The sequence below is a fragment of the Enoplosus armatus genome, chromosome 1 (assembly GCF_043641665.1).
Source record: "Enoplosus armatus isolate fEnoArm2 chromosome 1, fEnoArm2.hap1, whole genome shotgun sequence".
NCBI lineage: Eukaryota > Metazoa > Chordata > Actinopteri > Centrarchiformes > Enoplosidae > Enoplosus > Enoplosus armatus.
Window position 1 is genome coordinate 2,081,558 of NC_092180.1, and position 25,094 is coordinate 2,106,651.

The 25,094-nt window shown below is 40.7% G+C and overlaps 2 protein-coding genes across 4 annotated transcripts; one reads left to right on the plus strand and one right to left on the minus strand.

The window, feature by feature from the left end:
- Positions 1-1,866: 1,866 nt before the first annotated feature.
- LOC139288736 (scavenger receptor cysteine-rich domain-containing protein DMBT1-like) lies at positions 1,867-12,723 on the minus strand. The gene is made up of 13 exons (XM_070910140.1): positions 12,611-12,723; positions 12,063-12,265; positions 10,339-10,476; positions 9,392-9,509; positions 8,880-9,066; positions 7,997-8,138; positions 7,723-7,878; positions 7,350-7,405; positions 6,784-6,959; positions 6,287-6,687; positions 6,078-6,174; positions 5,367-5,595; positions 1,867-3,774 (listed from the first exon to the last, which is right to left on the minus strand). The coding sequence occupies exons 1-13, from the start codon at positions 12,641-12,643 to the stop codon at positions 3,566-3,568; spliced, it is 2,145 nt and encodes a 714-aa protein (XP_070766241.1). The 5' UTR covers positions 12,644-12,723; the 3' UTR covers positions 1,867-3,565.
- A 2,022-nt stretch (positions 12,724-14,745) lies between these two features.
- Positions 14,746-24,514, plus strand: arfgap2 (ADP-ribosylation factor GTPase activating protein 2). Of its 3 annotated transcripts, XM_070902344.1 has the most exons (17): positions 14,746-14,818; positions 16,696-16,814; positions 17,046-17,118; positions 17,885-18,016; positions 18,879-18,959; positions 19,376-19,466; positions 19,844-19,900; positions 20,466-20,510; positions 21,284-21,336; positions 21,927-22,063; positions 22,278-22,409; positions 22,612-22,740; positions 22,863-23,015; positions 23,132-23,258; positions 23,432-23,526; positions 23,791-23,911; positions 24,032-24,514. In XM_070902344.1, the coding sequence occupies exons 1-17, from the start codon at positions 14,747-14,749 to the stop codon at positions 24,050-24,052; spliced, it is 1,638 nt and encodes a 545-aa protein (XP_070758445.1). In that variant the 5' UTR covers position 14,746; the 3' UTR covers positions 24,053-24,514. The 3 variants fall into 3 exon arrangements, with proteins under 3 accessions (XP_070758445.1, XP_070758436.1, XP_070758453.1); XM_070902335.1 differs by lacking the exon at positions 20,466-20,510 and having other exon boundaries at positions 23,432-23,519; positions 23,787-23,911; XM_070902352.1 differs by lacking the exons at positions 14,746-14,818; positions 16,696-16,814; positions 17,046-17,118; positions 20,466-20,510 and having other exon boundaries at positions 17,793-18,016; positions 23,432-23,519; positions 23,787-23,911.
- Positions 24,515-25,094: the final 580 nt, after the last annotated feature.

The window sequence follows — 25,094 nt, forward strand, 5'->3', positions numbered from 1 at the left end:
CTAATGTACCAGATGATTGACGTGAAGGTAAGCAGAGCATAATTAATATTGTCCACATCATGTAAAACTATCAATCAAGGTGACACCAGATGTGTTTTCCTTAATTGTGTGTTCACAACAATCAGAAGACGCTGGTCACGTTTAAGATTTAAGATTCATTTCTTTTTAAACGCTTTGGTTTCATTTGGCTCCAGATGTCCGTGAAAGCAGAAGAAATGTTTTACAAACATAACTTTTGGTACTAGAAATCACTAAGGTCCTTTGAATGTAGTTTAGAGCTGCAATAGATGTTTTAGTTTTTTTGTTTGTGAGTTTCTTTTGTTGTTGATTTGGCTGTATGTATTATAATCCCCCATCAGTCAACCTCTGATTTATAATTTATAATTATAAGTCACATCTATAATGTTTTATGATACAGTGCATGAGAAAGCATATGTCATGAATTCACAATGAATGCCCCCATAACGCACTAGAGGAAGTGTTACCACACTGATGTTAAGGTTAAAGTGACGCTTGGAGGGAACCAAAGTGAATCTTAGAGTGAATATTGGACTTCATCAGGTGGTCTGGTGGAAATATGATAATATCTTTATTTATATAGCAGAAAGTTACAAAGTGCTTTACATGGCAGGCAGAGAACGCAGAGAACATAACATAGAAAAACATAAAAACACAGCAATAAAAGAATAAAAGCACTAAACGTACCACATGAGAAAATGGTAAAACCCATACACCGAATAAAAACTAGAATCAGATGATATCAGGGGAAGGCAGTGTGATAAAAGTGCGTTTTAAGTTTAGCATTGAAAAAAGCCACTGACTCAGCCTGACGTATATCCTCGGGCAAGGCAAGTCCTTATTTCAAAAGCTCTGTCGCCCTTAGTCTTCAGCCGAGAGTCTGGACCAGATAAAACACATAAAAGGACCGTACAGGGACATTAGATCTGAGATACACTGAGCAGTCAGACCGTTTAGTGCCTGGTGAGTAATTAAGATAACCTTAAAATCAATTCTAAAAGCTACTGGAAGCCAGTGTAAAGAGGCTGAAACCTCTTCACTCTGGCGATCTACAGGGTTTTTCTTTGTTTTAGGAATTTAAAAAGGCTGCGACAGTAATCCAGGCGTGATGAGATAAAAGCATGTAAAATCATTTCTGTACTTTTAAAACTTAACATAGGTCGAATTCTTGCAATGTTCCTTAATTGATTAAAGCACGTTTTGTAATGTGCTGCTCAACACTTAAATTACAGTCAATTGCCTGCAGCCATCAAACTGTTCAGCTCCTCCCTCTACATATACTACCTCACTATTACTTATTCTTAAATGTCAGTGCAATACATATATAGTCACACAAATAGTGCAATACATACATATACATTGCTGTTGTATATATTTCTTACTTTTATTTTTCACTTAAATATTGTAAATGTGTATATTTTTATTTTCTATTTCTTATTTTTATATTTTGTACATACTTTTATTTCCAAATTCATGCTGCTTTCTGCTCTTGAATGGGAGCACCGGTACTGTACAATCCCCCCCCCCCCCCCCCCCCCCCCCGGGATCAATAAAGTATTTCTGATTCTGATTCTGATTCTGAGGGGATTCTCAGGGAACCTGGGATTACATATAGCTGTAACCTGAACTTCTCTGGCAGAGGAAATAACCATTTTCATACAACTGACATATTGATTTTGCCCGAAACTCAGCTCTCGACTGCTGTTGGCAGCTTCTTCTCCTGACGTCTGAAGATGGTGAGTCGGTCCGTTCACACTGAACTGGGATTCTCCTTCTCGTTGTATGTCTAAATATTCCTAATAATCAGCCCCAAATAGCAATTACATTTTAGAAATGAATCAAGACATCCACAAAACAAACCACACACACACAGCGTTGTTTATTATGCAATGAAGAGATGAAGGATTGTCGATATAATGCACATTCCCCTGTTACTGTAAATAAAATCCCATTTAAATGACACAAACATATCATTTCACCGTTACAGATGTTGCTCTGTCTCACCAGAGCTGCATGCCTAACTGCAACATATTTTTAAGCTACAAATGTGAAATACTACATGATCCAAATGTAGACAAAAGGGTCTCCCCACCACCACATTTCAAAACGCAGGATTTGAAGCTGCTTTCACTCCCAAATAGTTTGACAGGTCTTTCAATAAATGGACAACTAAATTAAACTAAATATTCTGGTCACATTCAATGTTTACATCAGCAATGGCTGTTAATGCAGAGGTTTAACAGGTCACTGCTGTGTTTCCACTTATGACGGGTGCTAATTTATAATCTATAAGTCTATGATACTTGGGGCCATGATTATTGGGGCCTTTACAAGACAAATGCAAACATCCAAAGCTCATGTTTTGCACTGTACATATTACTGAACCAGACCAAGACGTTCAACACATGAAGATAATTGCTGGGAACCTGTAAGTTTTGTTTTCACAGCGGTGGAAGTGTACGCCAGAACTGAAGTTCTATAGCTAAGTCTGAAACTGGTTAAGTGAACTTGCAGGTGGGGTTGTAACTATTTCAGAAAGGCATTCATTAGCTTTTTTCTTTCTGTATTGTGCAATGTACTAACAATGTACTGCATCACATTGTTTTTTAAGATCATTTGAATGGCTTGTGTCTTCATGTGACAGTACAGACCAGGGATACTCGCTTTGCCCGGGGGGCCAGTTTTGCAAGATGACGCGAGGCCAGGGGGGGCAGTTAATAAACAAACATGAATAGGCCTTTATGCCAGAAAGCCTTTCTAACGCGTGGTTAACGTTGTGAAACGGTTGCAGTTTGGTTAGTTGGTTAGGGTTAGGAAACGATCGCGGTCCGGGTTTCTGTCTGGCAGAAAGCCTTGAAGGTGTACCACTGCACAGACCACTGATACGCTAACATGCAACTTCCCAGGTAACATTATTGAACAGTTATTAATTGGTATAAACAAAAAATCCCCAGAGTGAATCAATTTATTTTCATTGTGAATTAGAAAATGGTCGCCGGCCACCCGGCGCCCTTTCTGGCCCACGGGCCATAAGTTGAGTATCACTGGTATAGACAGAAACAGGGAGAAAGGAAACAAGAGCGTGGAAGGATTGTGACGACATGAAACCCTCGTCAGAATCAATCCGGGCACGTCGTTATGCATTACGACCTTCATAAAGATTCATATCAGCCTCGAAAGGGAAAAAAAAGGGAAACCCGAGTCTGTCAAGTCTTAAAACAATAGTCAGGCGTTGATATGAACATCGAAACAGGTTTTGCTTCCTGTAATCATCCCTCTTCCCATGTAGGTGATGGGGGACAAAAGCTTCATTCTGTGCAAAAATACTTTCTAAAGTTTATCTGTTAGTTAGACAAATAAAGTTGCTGACAGCATGTTTAACAGCCGGGATCAACAGGATGAAGGATTACAGCAAGTAAAAACTATTTCAGCCCACATGCAGTATTGTCATGCGAGTACTGTTTTAAGAGAGACTTTTAAAACCAATAACTACGCTGCGAAAGACAGCAGAATGTCTTCCTCTGAGATCAGCTGAGATTAGCTGGGTTTAGTGCTCCCACTCGGAGACTATCAGAGACTTGCGGTCTTCTGCTTTTCTCTTCCTGGTGAAGTAACCAACGACCACAGCCAGCATCACCAGTGACGCCAAGAAGGCGCTGCCAAAGACGATGGTGCTGGCGTTCGCGTTGAAGACATGCTTGAACGTCAAACCTCCTTCGCTTGATTTGGTGTCTGGAGAGACAGGTGGGGGGATCACTGGAAGACAACAGCACGGCAGTTTTTCAGTTTACATACACAGACAGACAGGCAGACAGACAGATACAGACAGACAGACAGGTGGGGGGATCACTGGAAGACAACAGCACGGCAGTTTTTCAGTTTACATACACAGACAGACAGGCAGACAGACAGATACAGACAGACAGACAGGTGGGGGGATCACTGGAAGACAGCAGCACGGCAGTTTTTCAGTTTACATACACAGACAGACAGATACAGACAGACAGACAGGTGGGGGGATCACTGGAAGACAACAGCACGGCAGTTTTTCAGTTTACATACACAGACAGACAGGCAGACAGACAGATACAGACAGACAGACAGGTGGGGGGATCACTGGAAGACAACAGCACGGCAGTTTTTCAGTTTACATACACAGACAGACAGGCAGACAGACAGATACAGACAGACAGACAGGTGGGGGGATCACTGGAAGACAACAGCACGGCAGTTTTTCAGTTTACATACACAGACAGACAGGCAGACAGACAGAGACAGACAGATACAGGCAGACAGACAGACAGGTGGGGGGATCACTGGAAGACAACAGCACGGCAGTTTTTCAGTTTACATACACAGACAGACAGGCAGACAGACAGATACAGGCAGAGACAGACAGACAGGCAGACAGACAGAGACAGACAGATACAGACAGACAGACAGGTGGGGGGATCACTGGAAGACAACAGCACGGCAGTTTTTCAGTTTACATACACAGACAGACAGGCAGACAGACAGATACAGACAGGCAGACAGACAGATACAGACAGATACAGGCAGACAGACAGACAGGTGGGGGGATCACCGGAAGACAACAGCACGGCAGTTTTTCAGTTTACATATACAGACAGACAGAGAGACACAGACAGACAGACAGGCAGACAGATACAGACAGACAGACACAGACAGACAGACAGATACAGGCAGACAGACAGACAGAGAGACACAGACAGACAGACAGGCAGACAGATACAGACAGACAGACACAGACAGACACAGACAGACAGACAGATACAGGCAGACAGATACAGACAGACAGACAGACAGACACAGACAGACAGACAGATACAGGCAGACAGACAGACAGACAGATACAGACAGACAGACAGACAGACAGGCAGGCAGATACAGACAGATACAGACAGACAGACGGACAGACAGACAGATACAGACAGACAGACAGACAGATACAGACACAGACAGACAGACAGATACAGGCAGACAGATACAGACAGACAGACACAGACAGACATACAGATACAGGCAGACAGACAGACAGATACAGACAGACAGACAGATACAGACAGACAGAGAGACACAGACAGACAGACAGACAGACAGACAGACAGGCAGACAGATACAGACAGACAGACACAGACACAGACAGACAGACAGACACAGACAGACAGACAGATACAGGCAGACAGATACAGACAGACAGACACAGACAGACAGACAGACAGACAGATACAGGCAGACAGACAGACAGACAGACAGACAGATACAGACAGGCAGATACAGACAGATACAGACAGACAGACAGACAGACAGACAGATCACATATTAACCTGCAGCAGGCGTGTCACTCTTTTTCACCCCGACATCGATGTCATCTACGGCTGCACTGGGAACAGCCTGCCCGACAAACTGCAAAGGACCCTGGGTAATGTAGTGGCTGACCGTCTCCCTGCTCAGCCCCCGCCTGCGTCTGCGGGATGCCTCCTTCAGACAGCCCTGGGCACATCTGGAGAAGGGACTGTCAGTCTCGCACAGGATGACGGAGCAGGTGACGTACACCTGTAAGGTGGCAGAGGAACTCGAGTAAACCTCTCGCGTTGTGCGTCTGTTTGCATCATTTATCAACATTTCAAGAGCTCCGGCTGTTTGTGCCAGATGTGGATTCACCTTTAGTGACACGTATTAGCCAGTATTAAAGTGTAGGCGAAGACAACTACACTGAGGCTTAGCTAGTTTGTGTAACCACCACCAGCAACCAAAAATCAATTTCATTTTGTTTTATGTGTTTTATGTGTTTGATACACCCGACAAGCAGGGATGTGCTGCGAGTAAACGTCGCTGCACTAAAGTGCTTTAAAATCTCATGAAAAATGATGCTTCTTCTTTGCCTTTTCAGTGACAAACCAGACTCTGCAATGATTATTATTATTATTATTATTTGCCGCAGGTTGTACACTGTCTCATCCCCTCCGCAGGGTGAGGTTTCCTCCATCTGTGTGAATAATATATTTGTAAGTCGTGTACGATTTCATCATCATTACCAGGTCAAAGTTTCCAGTGAATTTGAAGGCTTGAACCTCAAAGTTGAATGAAGTTTGATTAGATGGGTGGACTTTCACTGTCTCATCCTGAAGACACCTGTAAGGAAAAGGATGAGCTGTAACACGTCACACGTGGGATCACGGAACTGTTTATTCTCTTCACTGGCTTTCAAATCAAAAGGCCAACATGTTTGTTTGTGAGCACTCACCCGTTCTTGATGAGGTCGTAGGAGAGCGTGTTCTCAGGGTTGTCATCAGGAGTGGCTTTGCATGATTCGACAAACAAATTCACATTCGGTAGTTCCGACTGAGCTTGAATGCCCATAAAAACTGTCTCTAACAGCTTGACCTCCACTGGATAGGCGTCGGCCTTCACTTTATTTGTATAGTTGCTGTCGCGGAATATCTCAAAGGTATAGCCGAAGCTGCCGAAGCTGGACTCAGTGAAGATGTAGTCAGACTGGTGCAGATTGTAGTAACTGGAGATGCTGATGGTTTTGGGGAACTGGCATGAGAAATCGATCTTAACTGTCTTCCTTCGGATTATAACCTCGTTGGGCAGCTCGTAGGAGTTGATCTCATTCTTAAAAATGATGAAGTCACCTTTATCCTGCGTTTAAGACAAAGAAAAGTGGTCGAACACCCATTAGTGACTTTTCAGTGTGTGTCACAGCTACAGTGTTGAAGTGCAGATGTTTTTCCACACCTCCAGTTTTGTGCCGCAGGTGCTGAACGACATGGTGCCTATGATGTGAGTGGCGTTGGAGGAGAGAGAGCACGACGAGTCTCTCAGCTTCAGATAGTTCTCGTCGATGCCAGACATGGAGGCTTTCTCGAGGGCCACCATCATCTTGTTGGGTGAGCATTCGACAGTGGCCTTTCCTGTGAATCACATTCCACGTTAACTTGACTTCTTCATCAATAAGGACAACAGAACTCCGGCCTGAACCTCAGACAGACCCTAACGCGGTCCACACGTTGTGTTCGCGTTATTATCCGTGAGTAAAACAACTTTGGCTGAAATCAGATTCAGATGTTCTGCGTGCATTTACACCTACATTAACATGTCTTTCATTAACCAGATAAGATATCCAGATGCTGATGGCATGTTAATACCAGCTGGAAATGGGATGTGTACCTGCCACAGTAGTTCATCTGTCATTGCCTTCCATATGATCATGTTCCTACAGAGCAGTTTCACTGTGTAAGTGTCTGAAGAAAGGGCCGGTGCTGTTAGCCTGCTGCACAACAAACTAATGATGATCAACAAACCTTGAATGATAGACGCTTGGGTCACCATGACAACAACACACCTCATTTCTGATTGGCTGAATGACAAAACAAAGAAAAACATGTTTTAGTGGAAAATGCAAAAAGAAGAAGAAGAACACGAGTAATAGAAATAATAATGATAATGTCACTGATAACATCTGATGGGTGGTATAGTGTAAAGTGAAGTATAGAATAATAACTGACAGAAACCAGAAACATACAATCTCCTAAATCAGTGGATCCAGGATTATTTCTTTCCCGTCCTTGCTGGTCACATATTGAAAGACACAGCAGCTCTCAGCTCTGCTCACATGGCACAAAGCAGTAAACAGGAAATTATAATTTTCCAGGACACGAACATAAAACCACTCACGTTTCATTTGTCTCTGCAGTGAAGCAGACTGGGACAAATCTGTACAGGTCACTTTGCTGTGGTGTCCAGCTCAGAGTGACGCCAGCTTTTCCATTCTTACCATCTTTGAACACTTTGGTCATGTTCTGGGGGCCGCTGACCTGGAAGTCGTGTATGCTTCGGGAAAATGGAGGCAAAAATAAAGAGTTATCCTTGTTTGGCGTGCACAGTGTTAATGCATGTCCATAGTGCGTTTCTTTAGCCGTGTTAGTGGCATGGGTAACAGAGTAAATACCTAGCATGGTGAGCCTGTGCTTGGGCATGAAGCTGGAATTTCTGACCCTCAGTGGCATAAAGAACATCACCATGTGAAGGAGTCGTGGACAAGAACATGGGCTGCACATGACCAGCCTCACAGTTTGGTATTGGAGGAAGGACTGAAACACAGACAATACAAACACACAATATGAGGCCATTCACAGCTTCTTTGTGTTAAACTTGGTTGGTCAGTTCTCAAATGTCCATTGAGTTAGCCTGGACTGTCTAAACCTAGTTTAAGCCTAGTTTAAGCCTAGTTGTGTGTTGTTGTTGTATTGTTATACTGTTACTGTCCCTTGGTAAGAGTACGGAGGACAAACTGTGACTTAAGAAAGAAGGAATGATTTATTAAGAATGATTCAGAAATAAGTTACCAGTATTTAACTAAAAAATGTTTTTTTTAAATAAAAAGAGATATTGACAATAATGTCAAAATATTTTGAGAAGAGAATAAAGAATAAGGTCAGTATTTTAAGAAAAATGTAATATTGAGAGAATAAAGTAGTCATAGAAAAAAGAGTGAAGGTGTAACTTCATGGATATCGTCGAAATAAAGTCATAATATTTTGAGAAAAAGGTTGTTACTTTGACCAAAATGTAAAATAAAATTGGCATAAAAATGTGACGTAACAACGTAATGTGTTTTCTTTTAAATTACAACTTATTATCAAACGTTTATGACCTTTATTCCTGTAGTAGGATATGTTGTAACACCGCAGGGTAGGTTTGACATTGTCTATTTGACAACGTAAAGAGGAGCATGATAACATTTCTAGAATTCCCCTTTAACTCCTGTTTTGTGGTTATCAGGTCAAATCACTGTCACTTTTATCAAATGCACATTTTACTGAATCACTTACTCTCTATTGCGAACTGCAGCTTTACTTTGCAGAGAGGTGGTGAGTTCGTGTCGGAGGCCTCCCGATGCACTGATGTTCCATCGATGTAGGTCAAAGTGATGTTTTTGGTGGGAAAGTCCTCCAGCATCATCTCAAACACGTGGACACCGATGTCGGCTTCACCTGTACTTGTCAGCGTGCACGCAGTCTGGGAGGACATGAAGGGTTGAAAGAAGACCATTCAAATATCTAGAACTAGTTCTTCAATATCAATATCTATCGATGTGAAGGAGCAGCTAACCTCTCGACTGCAGTGACAATAACTATTGTAAATGTATAATATTAATAAACCATCTGATAAATGCAAAGACACTCAGTTGGGAGATCAAATAAAAAGCATAAAAACATGTGTCCCCTGTTATAATGTGAACATGCACGAAGCCAAATATATTCACAGCTCTTTACAGCTCCTGTTGGTGCTATATATATATATATAATATATATACAATAGATATTATTTATGCGTTAATTACCTCATCCAGAGTAAAGTTTGAGTGAACTGCAGCGTCTGAAGTAAAGCGGCATCTCACACCATCTCCGTCGGGGTCGTGTGCCAGAAGACGAAGCCTCGAAAAGCAGTTCTGAGGCCCCCTGCATGAAAACAACAGTTTAAAGACTGAACACATGAGTACGCACAGCAACCAGTTTCCAGGTTCATGCATTTACTGTGTTTTTTAATAGAACATGGTTATTTTCATGGAGGTAGTTGGCTTGTTTTTGTTTTTCCTTTGGCAACCATTTATTTACAGAAGTTGAATTACAAATATATATTTCTCCCACAACTTTATATTCAAAGAAAATTAATGAATACTTAAATACGTTTTGAAAACAAAAAACAAAACACATTCAACCTCGCACAGTTTCCATTACATTCTGTTGTCTGTTGACAGAGAAATCAACATCTTCCCACACTGAGCCACACATTTTCATAAAGGACATGGAGAAGCAAACACACACACAAAACTTCAGCTTCTGTTGTTGCCAAACAGAACAGCTTATATGTGGAACTGTGAGGGTGAAAACATGCATAAGTCACATAGTTGTGTTTCATATAAAGTCTTGTATTTCGAGTGTAGAGTAATCTATATTATAAAGACTGTTATGGTTTCACTTCGGCTTGTTGGACAACTCAAATGTAAAAGAGCAAATAACGTGCAGCATCTCCGAGGGGATATTCATGTTGTTTCTCATGTTATTGATCTAGACATTATCTGTAAACAAAACATATATCGAGTGTGTTTGTACAGTGTTGAATGAAAGCAGTGCTGATGAAAGAATAATGGCCAAAACAGTGTCTTTACTCTTACGGGAGCATTATTCCGTGTGCACTGACAGGAAGGTATCACACTGCTGGTGTCTGCGGATCTCTGTTGTGTGATTTTCATGTTTTAATCCATGTTTGAAGAGAAAAGGTTTGTACCGCAGAGAGGACACTGTGGTCGTTACGGGACAGCTGTTGAGGGAGTACGAGTCAGATCGAGTTCCCAGGTCCAGCTCTGCATGAGACGTCCAGTTTGTTTTCCCGTTGACGTTGGACTCCCAGCAGCAGCCCGAGTCCCTGAAAGGAAGGAGGTGGAGTGTGTTATCACTGATCACACACTTACACACATGCAACATCCTATACCACCCTGCTCTCATATTGCTCCTGTATATCTAAGTACTGTACTTGAGTACACATTTGAGGTACTTAACAAGAGTATTTCCATTTTATGCAACTTTATACAAAAGATAAAAGTACCCAACAGTATATAAAGTCGATCCTGAAACATCTACAGCAGGAAAATAACACAGACTGCAGAATGCAGCAGAAATATGAATCCAGAAACATCAGAGAGAACAGAAACACTGACAGGGAACATTTTACTGCAACATGAGGACTTTTACTGCTGATACTTTAAGTACTTTTTGCTGATAATACTTGCACTTAATACACTTTCACCATTTCAGACCTTCACATGAATCAAATCCAGTAGAAAAAATCACTGTTTGAAAACTCACGTCAACACTGATGAGTGACGTGATGTGGAGTCGATTTTAAAGGGTTATTATTATTGTTATTATTAGAATATATTAAAGTATCTTATTAAAATATATACAATTATATTATAATTATCTTATATCCCAAAATGAGAAATAAAAAGTTGCATAGTTACATGGCTAAATACATATCTATGTGTGTGTATATACACAGAGTCACAACAGTAAAACACAAAATAAATAAAATAAATACATGTGATAATACAACTACAAACCCAGAGGCATGAGAGAAAAGTCCTTTTGTCAACGTAGGTGTTTGTTGAGGGTGGCATTTAAATCAGGTTGTAATTTCAAGCAAAAAGGTGAAACTTCTTTGTGTTTGACAGCTGCTGAAAGTTAACAGAGACGTATTTTTACAGCAGAATATTTAATCATTTAAAGTAACCGGCTTCATAAAGACATTCATCTTTGTGATACAACATTGAATCACAATCACAGTTTTGGACTCAGCAACTGGACAAGACAGATTTGGGAATCCAGATTCCCCCAGCAGAACCCCATCCATCTGAGACATTTTTGAACTGCCGTCAACCAAACTCTGTTAAAGTTTCAGAGTATTTTAACAGTCAACAATGTTCTAAAAATATATGAATTAGAATCACTTTTCGTTTTGTGCTCTGTCGTTATATATGATTATTATGGTCAGTCTACATGAATCAAACATCTTTTCTTCTATTTCTCATATTTTATTGTTCCGGCATGAGTTCTTTTTCCGACCGTGAAGCAATTTTGTAACTCTGTTTTAGAAGTAAAAGTGCTGTAAAAACAAAGATTATTGTTATTATATAAGTGGATCACATTATGTTTTTAACCCCATATAAGAAAACACAGAGCCCTCGCATTCTTCCTTCAGAATGTCTTTAAAGCCATTTTGACGACGAAATGAGCCTCTGTGTTGAGCTGAGGTTTGGTTTCCTAATGCTGTGTTTCACATTGACCAATAACGCTCCTCATTTTCTCCCACACCTGCAGAACTGTCTGATGTAATCTTGTCTTCAGCCTATGAGCGACGCCACAGCTGCATTCATGTGCTGTTCCCACAGCTGAAACACCCAAAATAGCATTAATGCCTGCAGGCCTGAGTGTTCTCCTGTGAGCGGGGCTCACCTCAGAGAGAAGGAGGCTTTATTGGTGGAGATGGTCGCTGTCGTGTGTCCTTCAGACTGGCACCACCTGTCCTGGCCTGTGCTGTCCTGGTCCGTTTGCAGCACACTTAGCTTCTCAAAGCTGGGGCACACCCCGTTCACACATGCGTAGGATGACTGACCTGGACAGTTGCTTCTGCCGTTCTGTCTGTGATGAAAGTCCACCTACAGGGTTCGAGAAAATACAGCATTGATACCGAAATAGTTTAAAGCGCTTCAAGTTTCCTCAATGAAATATAGAAAACAGGGTTAAATGGATTAGTGGATTTCCTTTAATGATTTCTAAAAAAAAAATGTATATATATTTTGCCGATGAGCACTTCTATGGTTCCTTAAATCAGTGAAATGACTCTATTCTTACAAAATGTTCATAACTTCATTATGACATAGAAATAAGTGAAATCCTTAGAGGTAGATTTCCTCCAATGTTGTGATTCATTTTATCATCCTGTTTAATAAAATATGATAAATATGAACATTTCAAGAAGGTAATAATAACAAACAGCGTACCTTGAATGTCCCACCCTTCTTGCGTGGAGCCATGAAAGTGATGCTACCTCCATAAAAGCTGAGAGTCGAAGCAAAACCCGAGAATGCGAACAGCAGCAGGAGAACTGCACCTGCCTCCATGATGTCTTACAATATCTGTTCGTGCAAAAGCTTATTCAGTCAGTTTCAATGTCAAAGATGTGAGAGGCGGTTCTCCTGGAATTCACCCGACAGGACTAACCAGATCTGTGCTGGTGGGAGCAGACTTATTGTGTTTTTAAGAAAACACTTTGCGATATTTCAGTACTCAGATTCTGTGTTGGAGGACATTTTGAGTTACACTTATAAAGAGACTGTATCCTGACTCATGTCAGTGTTATAATTTAAAATATCATAGATTTAATATATATTATTACTGATGTATTCATGTGCAAACAACATTTTATTGTTGTAGCTAATTTGGACTATTTTGCATACTTTTCTGAAGTTTAATCTATAAAAATGAATCAGAAATACAGTACCGGTGCTCCCATTCAAGAGTAGAAAGTAGCATACATTTAGAGCTAAAAGTATGTACAAAATATAAAAATAAGAAATAGAAAATAAAAAAATACACATTTGCAGTATTTAAGTGAAAAATAAAGTAAAAAATATAAACAATAACAATGTATATGTATGTATTGCACTGTACAATATTTGCCTCTAGAATGTAGGGAAGTAGAAGTACCTGAAATCTTTAATTAATACTTGGGTAAATTAACTTCATTCCACAACTGTTAAAACTATATATGAATTTAAAATCTATGAATTTCTGTGAATGATCTGTTTTCTAAATGAAGTTCTCTCTATGAGAGACTGGGTCCTACGAGGACCCCCTCTTTTCTGCCAGTTAGAACAGTTTTGGTTATTTCAGCATTTTTGTCGATGCCCATTTGCTGGACTTCTGATCCTTCAGATTGTTGCTTAAATAATAATAAATAAAGAATATCCAATGTTAAAGACAAATATGAAAACCAAGAGGAGTTCATGTTATTCCCTTATAAAATATATGCCACACAGGCTTTTAGGAATTTGCCTTTTCTCCTTCTTTGTTGAAGTAAACAAACAAGAACATGTTCCTTGTACCATATAACAAAGAGAAAATATACAATATAGATTATAATGGAAAGTCAAGAACAGCTGCGGTTGCATTGATCTTATTTTATCCCATTATCTCGAGATCACAAGTCAATTATCTCATGATCTATGATAAGATTGTATATCCCCAGTATATCGAGATGATGGATTTCAGAGAATGATTGCATCCACAGCTGTTGTTGACTTCTGTGATAAGAAAAGTTAACAGTTTTCAGTGCTATATTACATATAAAGATTTATATTTATATTTATATAGAGAACAAAATACAATTCTTCATAATATTCACAGATCCACATTTGGATCTATGGAGAAATGAATCGAGTCAATGTACTCCTTTGTGAATACTAACATTTTTGAGATGCAAATACATAAATGAATCCCTACAGGAGTGCGTGCTGGGGTAAAAGAGGGCACCACTGGGGATTAACCCTTGGTTGTTGCCTAAATACCATACATATACCCGAAGGGAGTACACCAAAAACATTTGTAAATTGCCTCCCCTGTTGAATGATTGATCCACCAGTTTTGTTTTTATTATTCCATATAAAATATGTAAGTGGTGAGAAATTATACTTGGTTATGAAAGCCAGACAACTTTAGTGGGATTTCGATAATATTATAATTGCACATGAGGAAACAAATAAGCCACAGAGCCCAGTCTTTTGTATCTTTAGGATATAGACCTAACTAATCTTGCTCTTCGATCCTATTAAGGGCTTAATGCTGATTGGTTGAGCAGCACAACAGGGTCAACCAATAAGTGTTGCCTATAGCATTTAATTGGCTATGATTGTATGAGAGTGAAAATGGAGAAAACTGTTTTAACAGACGTGACAAAATATTCATTATTATTGTTGTTATTAGTCATAGGTTACGCACCAATGATTTTACCCTAAAGTCAAACTCATGTAGGGGTTTTTACGTGCGAGCGACGGTCAGGAAGAAATCGCTTTTGTTAAATTTGGGGCACACGACGATCCGTAGTGACGCCACTTATTGGAAATTGTCAGAGTGGCAAGATGGCTACGGAACCAAATAAGACTGAAATCCTTACCATTTTCAAAAGATTAAGGTCCATTCCTACAAACAAGGTAACAGAATAAGACGCCGCCGTTGTACGTGTATCGTTCCGTTAATGTGGTTTGTGTTGGCAGTTTGTCGGTTAGCTTTATCTGTCCGGTCAGAAGCGGTGAGCTGGCTGGCTAACTGTTTCCTAGCACGTAGCTAGGCCCTGCTACAGGGTCAGACAGCTAACAGGAGCTAACTGCTGCTAGCTTACCGGTAAAACAGTCAAACATAAAGGCCACGTATACGATTTGTGTATGCTGACGACGCTAACCACCTAAGCTACGCTGTGTTTGGGAAATTAAAGGAGAATGTGTTAACTGGTTGGACTAAACTCTAGATATATCCAGAATAAGGTACGCAGTCCAGTAAAGATATTAACGTCAAATTACACACTTGAAGTCGTAACGTTTGACAGTATTGAACCATATGTCGCTAATGCTAGCAGTGTCTGATGTACAGTAACTAGTGCACATGGTATTTGGCAGGGTTGCTGCTTACCTGTCAGAGCCATATGTTCAGTTTATACGTTTGATTTTATTTTTTCCTTCCACTGCACCCACGCTAGGCCTAACTTACATGGTTTGGCACTATGTGAATCAGAGTGGCACCTTTTGATTTCTCATTGAAGTCTGTATTTTGGACCCAAAAGAAAAAGCCAGTCTTGGATAGAAAGAGTCATTCACCTGTCCCCTTTTCAGTATATGGTTTTCATTAATTGAGGACAAGAGCTGCAACTAATAACTATTTCCCATTATACATTAATATGCATCGATGAATAGTTTAGTCTATAAAATGTCAAAACATTGAACGATGACAGACCAGAGACAAAGGTGCCAACTTAAGCTTCAACTACTTCAAATGTCTTGTTTTGCCTGACCAACAGTCCAAAATACAAAGACATACAAAGACAAAAGAGAAAAGCAGCAAATCCTCACATTTGAGAAGCTGCAAGAAGATAATATTTGGCATTTTTGCTTGACAAATTGCTGATATGATTAATTAGTTGACAAAATAGTTTATATTAGATTAACTAATTGTTTCAGCTCTACTTGAGATAAGTTGGTCTTCATCCCATAATGTGATTACCAGTTGTATTTCGCTTGTTTCTTGTAGTGTGTTTTCCATGGTTAGTGATGTATTTGCAGACAGTGTTCATGCTATGCTTATATGTGTTTGTGGCCACCCACAATTTGTTGTGCCAACTGAGTGTTTTTATTGTGGCAGTTGTAACTGACTGTAAGCAAAGTATCACTATAATAATTTTAATATTCATATAAATTGAAGTGTCTCTGTGGTGCTGTAGTTTGACACTTGATGTATTTTTATGACCAGTCACTATAATGTTCCTATGGTGATGCTTTTATATTTTTATCCTTGTCATATTTATTATTTTCAAATAGATTACAGTAGGGTCTGTACGTTCAGTCTACGCCAGTGGTTACTAAACTGGAGGGTGCAGAGCTATACATGTGTGGCACATGACCAGAGTAAAATGTGGGGTGAAAGTTTAATAAACCTCTTTCACAGCAGACATTTTGATTAGGTGTTACTAATAACATGATTAATTAACAATGATTAATTGCGGCATTGCAATAATTAATAAGAAAACAACATAATGAACAGACTTTTGACAATGAGTAAAAGAAAAACAGGTGATGTTCATCAAGCAAACATGTCAGTTAAATCCAAAATATGAAGAGGCCTATGTTGTTCTTGAGTTCACTGTGTCTTTTGTGTGTAAAGACATGCGATGGGGGCACACCGCATGTCACACCGGCTGCAGTTGCATGGTATGTGTCTTATACACGAGGCCACCAGATGCCCCAGTTATAAAAATTAAAGCTGGAATGATTAGGTGATTTATCGACCTTCACAAAATGTACGCACTGTTTCTCTACAGGTATGTTTTGACTGCGCAGCCAAAAACCCCAGCTGGGCAAGTATTCCATATGGTGTGTTCTTGTGCATTGACTGCTCTGGCATCCACCGCTCCCTGGGAGTGCATCTCAGCTTCATCAGGTATGCTTCAGTGTTGTCAGCTGTCAACATATCACAGTGATGTGTACTTCTTTGACAGTCTGAGAGAAAAGCATGTGTGAGTGCCTCTGGGCTACATGTGACCTGTGGAGCCAATAGTTTTGTCTTTTGACCACAGATTGTGAATGAGTCTTTGCAGACACTTGTAGTGCCATGATCAAGTGTACCTGACATACTGGAGTTGACTTTCCATATTCTTCCTTTTTCCCTCAGATCCACTGAGTTAGACTCTAACTGGAACTGGTTCCAGCTTAGATGTATGCAGGTTGGAGGCAATGCCAATGCGGTGAGTCAGACTGACCACTCTGAGAAACGGAGGTTAGGCCTGAATTGAAATTAATTAAGATCTTTCACAGAGTTTCCCGCAGGATTTTGTGAGACTATGATGGGTGTACCTCTGACCCTGTAGGGAGGTCCGGGGATATGGGATATGAAGAAACCTTTGTACCTTTTTAAAGTTAAATGCATCCATCTGGTGCACTTCAAGCGCAAAATTATGAGGCTAGATCTTTGAAAAACTTTGTGCTCTTGTAAACAATTTAATCTTTGGTTGTATAGATAGTAATAGTAATAGAATAGCACTGAAAACTAAAACGGACAGTTGGCTCCCTGAAACAGCTTTCTCTTCAACCAGTGAGGAACACAGTGCAAATATTAACTAATGTAATAATAATTAGCTAACGTTACATATGTTATACATTGTTTTTCATGAAAAGCAGCGGGATATGTCAGTTAACATAAGCGAGGAGACGTTACATTAACGTTAATTATCACTGATAACTTCTGCAGTAACATTACCTGCTTGCAACGTTACCTCAAACGATGTGTCCTCAAAATGCCGCAGCAGATCTATTTTGTTATAAGAAGTGTAAAAATGTTTTTGGTTCATCATGAAACTGTGGCGGGCCTTCATAGTCAAGGTAATTAATGGAAAACACTGTTTCATGTGAATGACATGTTAGTGAATGTTCTAGGCAGTGTAATTAAAGTATTGCTCCATTTCTGTGGTTTTGGCTGTAATGCAATGTCCTCTTTTCTCCTTCTGTCTGAAGACGGCATTCTTCCGGCAGCATGGCTGCTCCACAAACGACACCAACGCCAAGTATAATAGTCGTGCTGCCCAGATGTACAGGGAGAAGATTCGGCAGCAAGCGAACACTGCATTGTCTAAACATGGCACAGATGTGAGTATCGATCAAGTGGAAAATGTTTGGGAATAAATCATATCTTGTAGCCTAAATCATGACCATTTCATTGTAGGCCAAGTCTCTGCATTGATGCCGTCAGCAGTAGACTGCGAGGCTGTATCCCTGGCTCTGTTGCTAAAGCTACTGTTGCTAAAGCTACAGTGCCTTTGCCTTTTTTGGCTATTATATGCATCCAAACATCAAAAAACTGCACTTTCAGCTTTTATTCTATGGCAGTGATTTTAATTCAGACGGCCACAAGTCATCTGACAGAACATGCCTGACTTCATTAATCCTAACTGGAGAAATAACAGGTTAGTTTAGTTTGATAACAATCTCAGCTGGAGAACAAACTTGCACTTAATGAACCCTTAATTGGCACATGCAGTGAGCATTACAGGTTTATAGCAACTGAGCGGCAACTTTCTTTATATATTTCAAAATATTTGCAGCCATTACGTGATATGTTTCTCAATTTTCCAATACTGATCTGACCTCTGGTCTAGCTGCTGTAGTCTGTTACCTATTAGCTGCACACAACCTGATGGAGTGGCTGAATAATTTGTTTTTGCTTTTAGTTTTGTACCTCACAGGTACGACTCTCACTCAGCCGAAATAACAGTAATCAACTGGTGTCCTGTGGGTCAGTGACATATTACATAACTGTAGTTATCTTAAGTGATTATCAGTGTCTGAGCTGAGTTAGCAGATCTAGTTCAGAGTCAACAAGGTGTGTACAAATCGCAGTATGCGATGATCACATCACAGGCAGTGTGCAAAAAGATGAAAAGTCAAAATGGTAGACCTCCTGTGTGAACGTCTCTTACTATAACAAACGGTCCTCCTCTCCTTGTTGCAGCTATGGATCGACTCTCCTGCTGGAGGCACTCCTGCAGTTCCCGAGAAGAAGGAGACAGACTTTTTTGCTGAACTTACACAGGTTTGTTTTTTGCAAAGTCGTGTTCTGCTGCCATCTTCAATAAATGAGTTTATGAAATGTTAGCCACATATCCAGGAATGATTAATTTATGTGTTGTTTGTGGAACTGGATTAATTTTGTTTTTTTATTATTAGATAGACAGATAACATACAGTATTGTTGGCATTACTGTGCTGCAATATCTTGTTACCACAGCAGCTGATGTAGTATATGTTGTAACTGATATATCTGTGTTATGCCTGAAATGAGCTTCATAGGTTAAATGTCTTTTCGGTACAAATGTTTGATGTTGAATTTGTGTGAATGCTGCTGGACCGAAAATATGAAATTATAAAAAAAAAAAAAAGCTTCCTTTATGAATTCTTGTGAATTTAATTGAAAATATAAATAGCTTGGACTTGTTTTTTACTCTTTCAGCCTGCTAATGACTGGAGCATGGCGGCGCCCTCTGAGCCAGAGCAGAATGGAGCCTTTGTAACCCCACAGCTGACGGAGACGACGGCCAGAGGTAATGACAAACATTAGTAAATCAAACCTGTGTGTTTGTTTGTCTGTTATGTCATAGTGATGTCATCAGGGTTGTGTTGGCCAGATAACGGAAAGACACGGTAGGGTCTAATGAAAAGACACTATAGAGTTGCATTATGGGAAATGTAAGTTCCAGCATTTTTGGAGCTTGACCCAGACACTGCTGGACTACTGCGTTAAAATGTCAGTGGATTGAAGTGGCTTCCACAGTGTAGGCTTTGGATAAAGAAGATTCTGTGGTATATAATAGGGTGCATCAAATTTATACCAGCTGGAGATTATTCACCAAGCTGTGGAGTAAAAGTCAGGAAAGTTTTGTTGTGTTGCTTGAAAAGTTTTTAATCTGGTCCTGTCTAGAGCCAGAGGAAGGACCCAGCATCGACGGTCTGACCACCTCGCCCAGAGCCTCCATAGGTGAGTCTATTAGCTTGATTCAGCCTCTGAGCGCAAAGGCACAAGCATTGCTTTCATAACTTCAGCATTGTCACCTGCAATTCTCCTGCTCATGTCTGACATTTGTTGTTATTCAGATGGTACATACTTTTTCTCAAAAGGATAATCTCCAAGAGTTTCACACCCATCCTTTAATTCTTTGCAATAATTATCTGCACAAAGAAAAGAAAATACCTGCCCACCCCTTGCTCATTTTATTCTCTGTAAACATGATTGACAGCGTTTCAGCTGCAGAAGACCATCACTTATGTCCTACATAGAATAAAAAGAAGAACTGGGAACAGACAAGCAGTGTGCACTTGTCCTTTTTAGTTTCTCTTTATACCCATGAACATGTACTGTATCCCATAAATTATATAGCATATTTCATACAAAAAGATGCAATACAGTGCGCTTCACAAAAAATGGAGAAAAAAACAAACAAACGTAAAAAGACACATGCAAGCAATTTCTTTTTATTACATTAAATCAGCTGCTTCTGTGTTTTGGATCATGATTGTGGCGACTGGTTTGTCCTGTCCTGTAGGGGACTCCATGCGTTTGTCATCACCGGATGGATGGACACCTAAAGGTGGTCAGTGTGGGCTTAGTTGGTGCTTGCAACCGGCTGGTTTATGCCTCAGACGCACGGTTGTGTTGCTTGATTGACATCTCGCCGGCCGCCTCCCATTCTGCCTTCTCTGCTTATCACGCAATGGAAATAGCTGACTTAGCTTGTAATCGTTGTGTGCTGTTTGTGGTGAACACCTGCTGTTGAACAGGTTGGTCTTTGACAAAGTAACGCTGGTATTCTCAGTCAGAAAAATGAATGAGGACTCCTACATCGTGTCAGTGAGGACAGTCATTGTCAGTGTGTGGAGAAGTATTTTGCTGCTCGCACTTGTTGATGTTGTGGTGTCATAACTCGTCAGGTAACATCTCACTGACAATCGAACGAAAGGAGTCTAAATATAGATTTCACACAATAGCTGGAGTCTCTGCCTCTCGATATGTGAATGTTCTCAAGCTGCAAATACTTCTGAAGGGAAACTGACTGACTATCAGTGTAATGAGAGCTTGAAGGTTTTCGTCTTGGTCAAAGGTCAAAGGGTCACTTTGAAATGCTGTGATGCACTGGCTTACATGTCCTTAACTGAGCGTTAGCCGTTTGAGAATTAACAACATTTCTTCTCAGTGCTGTTTCTCTGCGATATTAGCTTGTATCTCTGAGCTGGTGTGTTTTTGACTTCAGGCCGTCATTGTAAAAGTTCTCAATTTGCCTACTTGGCTAAATGGAGGCTTAAAAGTAAAAATATCCTGCAGTTTTCTTTAATAGATTGTCATTAATAGATTGTCATGTTACAGATGTGAAGCCTTCCATCATTGGAAAGAAGAAGCCCATGGCTGCCAAAAAAGGGGTAAGTCATATTGAGTCATATTTTCACCAAACCACAAACCTTGTGTTTTAGGAGCCGCCATATTTGATGACTTGGTCACTTTGCTCACATGGAAGACGAGCGACCGCTTGAAGAATTAAAATAGAGGCGCAGGAACTTCACCAGTTTGGACACCACGTCAAAGTCTGTTTACGGGTCTTGGGGACTACGACTGCATATGTGCAATAAAGCTAGCATGACTGTTGGTGGTTGAGTTGCATTGTGGTTTGACAAGGAAGAAGAATGCGTGGAATGAAAAAGATGATATCTTTGGTTCTCCTGCATTGACTTTGATCTTTTTTTTTTTTCACTGTCCATAGTGAGTTGTGTTATAGGAGTGCAGTGCTCTTTAAACATCCCCTCCAAACATATCTGAAGACATATAAAGTTTTCTGCTTTGAATAACAATTGTCTGATAAGGTTTTTTAACAAGAAGGTTCAATAACCTGGTCATAAATTGAATAGATGCAAGTTGCTGGCAGCCCGATGCCGAGGACGCACTTTAACCATTAATATCTAACTTTAACTCTGACCTGGAACTAATGTGTGTTCCACATTCCCCACTGCTGCAGCTCGGAGCAAAGAAAGGTCTCGGTGCCCAGAAGGTGAGCAGTAAGAGTTTCTCGGAGGTGGAGAAGCAGGCGCAAGTGGCCGAGAAGCTGAGAGCGGAGCAGGCTGCTGAAGCGAAGAAACAAGCTGAGGAGTCCATGTAAGGAATACAGAAATATTTATTTTATTCTTTTCACTTGCTCTCCATAAAGAAATTCCAGTCACAACAAGGATTTCAACTATTTAACTTTATTACTGTAAAATCACTCACATTTTGTTTTTTTAATTTCCATTCTCTGTTTTTCAAAATAAGAGATTTTAAAACGTAAAACCGTCCACCTGCGTTCTGACGTCACTCGTTCTGGCTTTTGCAGCGTGGCCTCGATGCGCTTGGCTTACAAAGAGCTGGAGATCGACAGGAAGGTGGAGGAAAAAAAGCTTCAGAACCTGGAAGGCAAGAAGAGAGAGCAGGCCGAGAGACTGGGCATGGGCTTCGGCAACAGGAGGTAACGTCACAACACAAACATTATGTTGCTTTTATCCTGTGATCACAGTTTGGGGATTGTCTCCCCGAGGCTTCCCTGCAGATGGTCAACTTTCATTATTAGGAACAGTAATCCTTTTCCTAATGCAGGACACCTTCGAGTGACAGATATGTGTGAACACTATGATTCATCTGTGTGTGTGTGTGTGTGTTTCCTGTTTCAGTGCTGTGTCTCACTCCGTGATGTCAGAGATGCAGGTGATTGAGCAGGAAAGTCCCGTGGGAGCCAAGTCCTCCTCTCGCTCCAAACTGGACATGTTTGATGAGCCGGGATTCACCTCTGGACCCCCGAAGTACGTATGACGCCTCAGATGACACCTGCTTATTTATCTGCTTCAGTTTACGTCCGTCAACCGGCTTGATTGATGTCCCAGTCCAGCGGGGACTTATTAATCCAGTTTGTTTGATGTTTCAGATATAAGGACAACCCGTTTACAGTGGGAGACAGTTTTGGATCCCGATGGGATACTGAGGGAGGGACTGCCTCCTTTACCACCTCCTGGGCTCTGGAGAAAGAGGACCCCAAAGAGGAGGTCACCATCTCTAGTATTCAGCCGATTGGAGAGAGGTATCTACACAGACGTTCGTGCACAAACACTCTGTCTGTTCTCTAAAAAATGAAAATATAACAGTCGTGTCCACTGGACGGGGTGCAGCTCTGATGTGGTCTTGTGTGTAATCCAGGCTTCCCAGCAGAAGAAAAGCCGAGGTATCCGCTCCAGTGTCAGAGTCCAGCGAGGCCAGACAGAAGTTTGCAAATGCAAAGGCGATCTCCTCGGATATGTTCTTTGGTCGGGAGAGCAGCGCTGAGGTGAGAAACCTCGTCTTCATTTCACTGTGGAGTAACAAGTAAACTGTTGTACCACCTCAAGCTTACAAGTATTTAAAGTAATAAATCCTCCAGAGAGATTTGCCTGCTACTTGTTTGTTCATCTGTAAACCGTGGACTGTTTGACCCAGGTGTTGTGATTCTTCTTCTTACAGTATGATGCCAAGACGAGACTGGAGAACATGTCTGGAAGCACCTCCATCAGTTCAGCTGACCTGTTTGGGGATGGCAGTGACCATAAAGGTAACGTGTGAGATATATCAGGCTTTGATACACACACAATACTTGTTAGCAGATACGTTAATTGTTGGCATCGTGCTTTTAAAGGAATGTGTGACAATGAGATAAATATAGGATATTCACACCCTTATCATTCAACGTATTCCTAAGCTTGTCATCATTGATGCCTTCATACATTCTGTTATAAACCAAACTGTCTTTTTTTTTAAAACTAGTTGACGTACTGCTAAAATAGAAGAGAGTAGTAAATTCTTCCTCCCCTCCTCTCAGGGAGGGCATCGGGCTTTGACAGCGTGCTCCCCTCCGGCCCGGACATCGCACAATTCAAACAAGGAGTGAAGAGCGTAGCGGGAAAGATGGCCGTCCTCGCCAACGGTGTCATGAATACAATCCAGGTGAGACATCAGTCGTCCTTAAGCTGAGTTGTGTGACGATGTAGGAAGTGTAGGAAATGCTTCAACGTCCGGCTACCTTCATCAGCCTCTACGCTAATGTCTGTTTTGGTGTTTCCTCAGGATCGCTACGGCTCCTACTGATCGGCCCCGAGAGACGAGCACCAGCCTGTGGGAAGACATACTAACTAACGCCTGTGTAGAGCCGACCAGCCTCCTCACTGACACGAGCATTTTGGTGAAGTGGATGGACGAGAGAGCGACGGGACGCAGAAAGGATTGCATGGGGAAAAGAAATCATCCCTCTCGCCCTCTTCTAGAGACACTTTTAACAGGAGTGAGACAGTATTTTCTTCTCCTTCTCATCTGCAGACTCTTGAGTTTTATTTTCATAAAGGAAACCATCGAAGGGTTTAATCTTTTCTAAACCAAGAGTTGAGCTGTAATTTACTGTTGAGGATTTTTTGGTCTTAGTTTTCAAAATGACGTCAGAGTTAATTCTACTATATTTTATTCCTTATACATAAATCAAAGTGTTTTTGATTCTTATTATCAAATACTTAATGCTTAAGTCTTCTTTTGTTTTTATTGTGATATTAAAAAGGTGCAGTATATATTTTCGACTTTCAGCGTTAATTTGAACAGAGAATCCACAATGTTTGCATTCGGTGTTCATTCACTGCAGTTCACTTACAGTACAGTTTGTCCACACGGTCTCTCTGTCATTTACATGAAGCACTGACAGTCTTGACGATGTCACACGATTTGTGAGCTGAGTTTTTACATTTCTGTCCTGGTGAAAGTATATATTCTCAAAGCTGGAGCATCAGATATTTGATGTCCTGGCTGCTGTGGTTATTTATTATCTGTCTTTTTTAAAATGGTTAAACCCGGGGAGCATGCAAGTGATTCAGCGTCTTATTAGTCGTGTGTTCCAACAAACCTAAGACAGTGAATTGGAGATTTTAAATTGGGGATTAAGGGGGATTCAACCCAAACCACATCGAATGAGCATGGAGTGTCATTTAAAGTATGTAGATAATAAGTGAGATAGAACATGCAAAGTCCCAGCTCATAAAACAATGATACTGTTTTGACTATGCAGCTCCACTTCGACGGCTTGCTGGTTGAATCTGAAGTCTGCCTCGATGTCCCTCGACTCTGAGACGTTTTGCTGCCTTTTCTT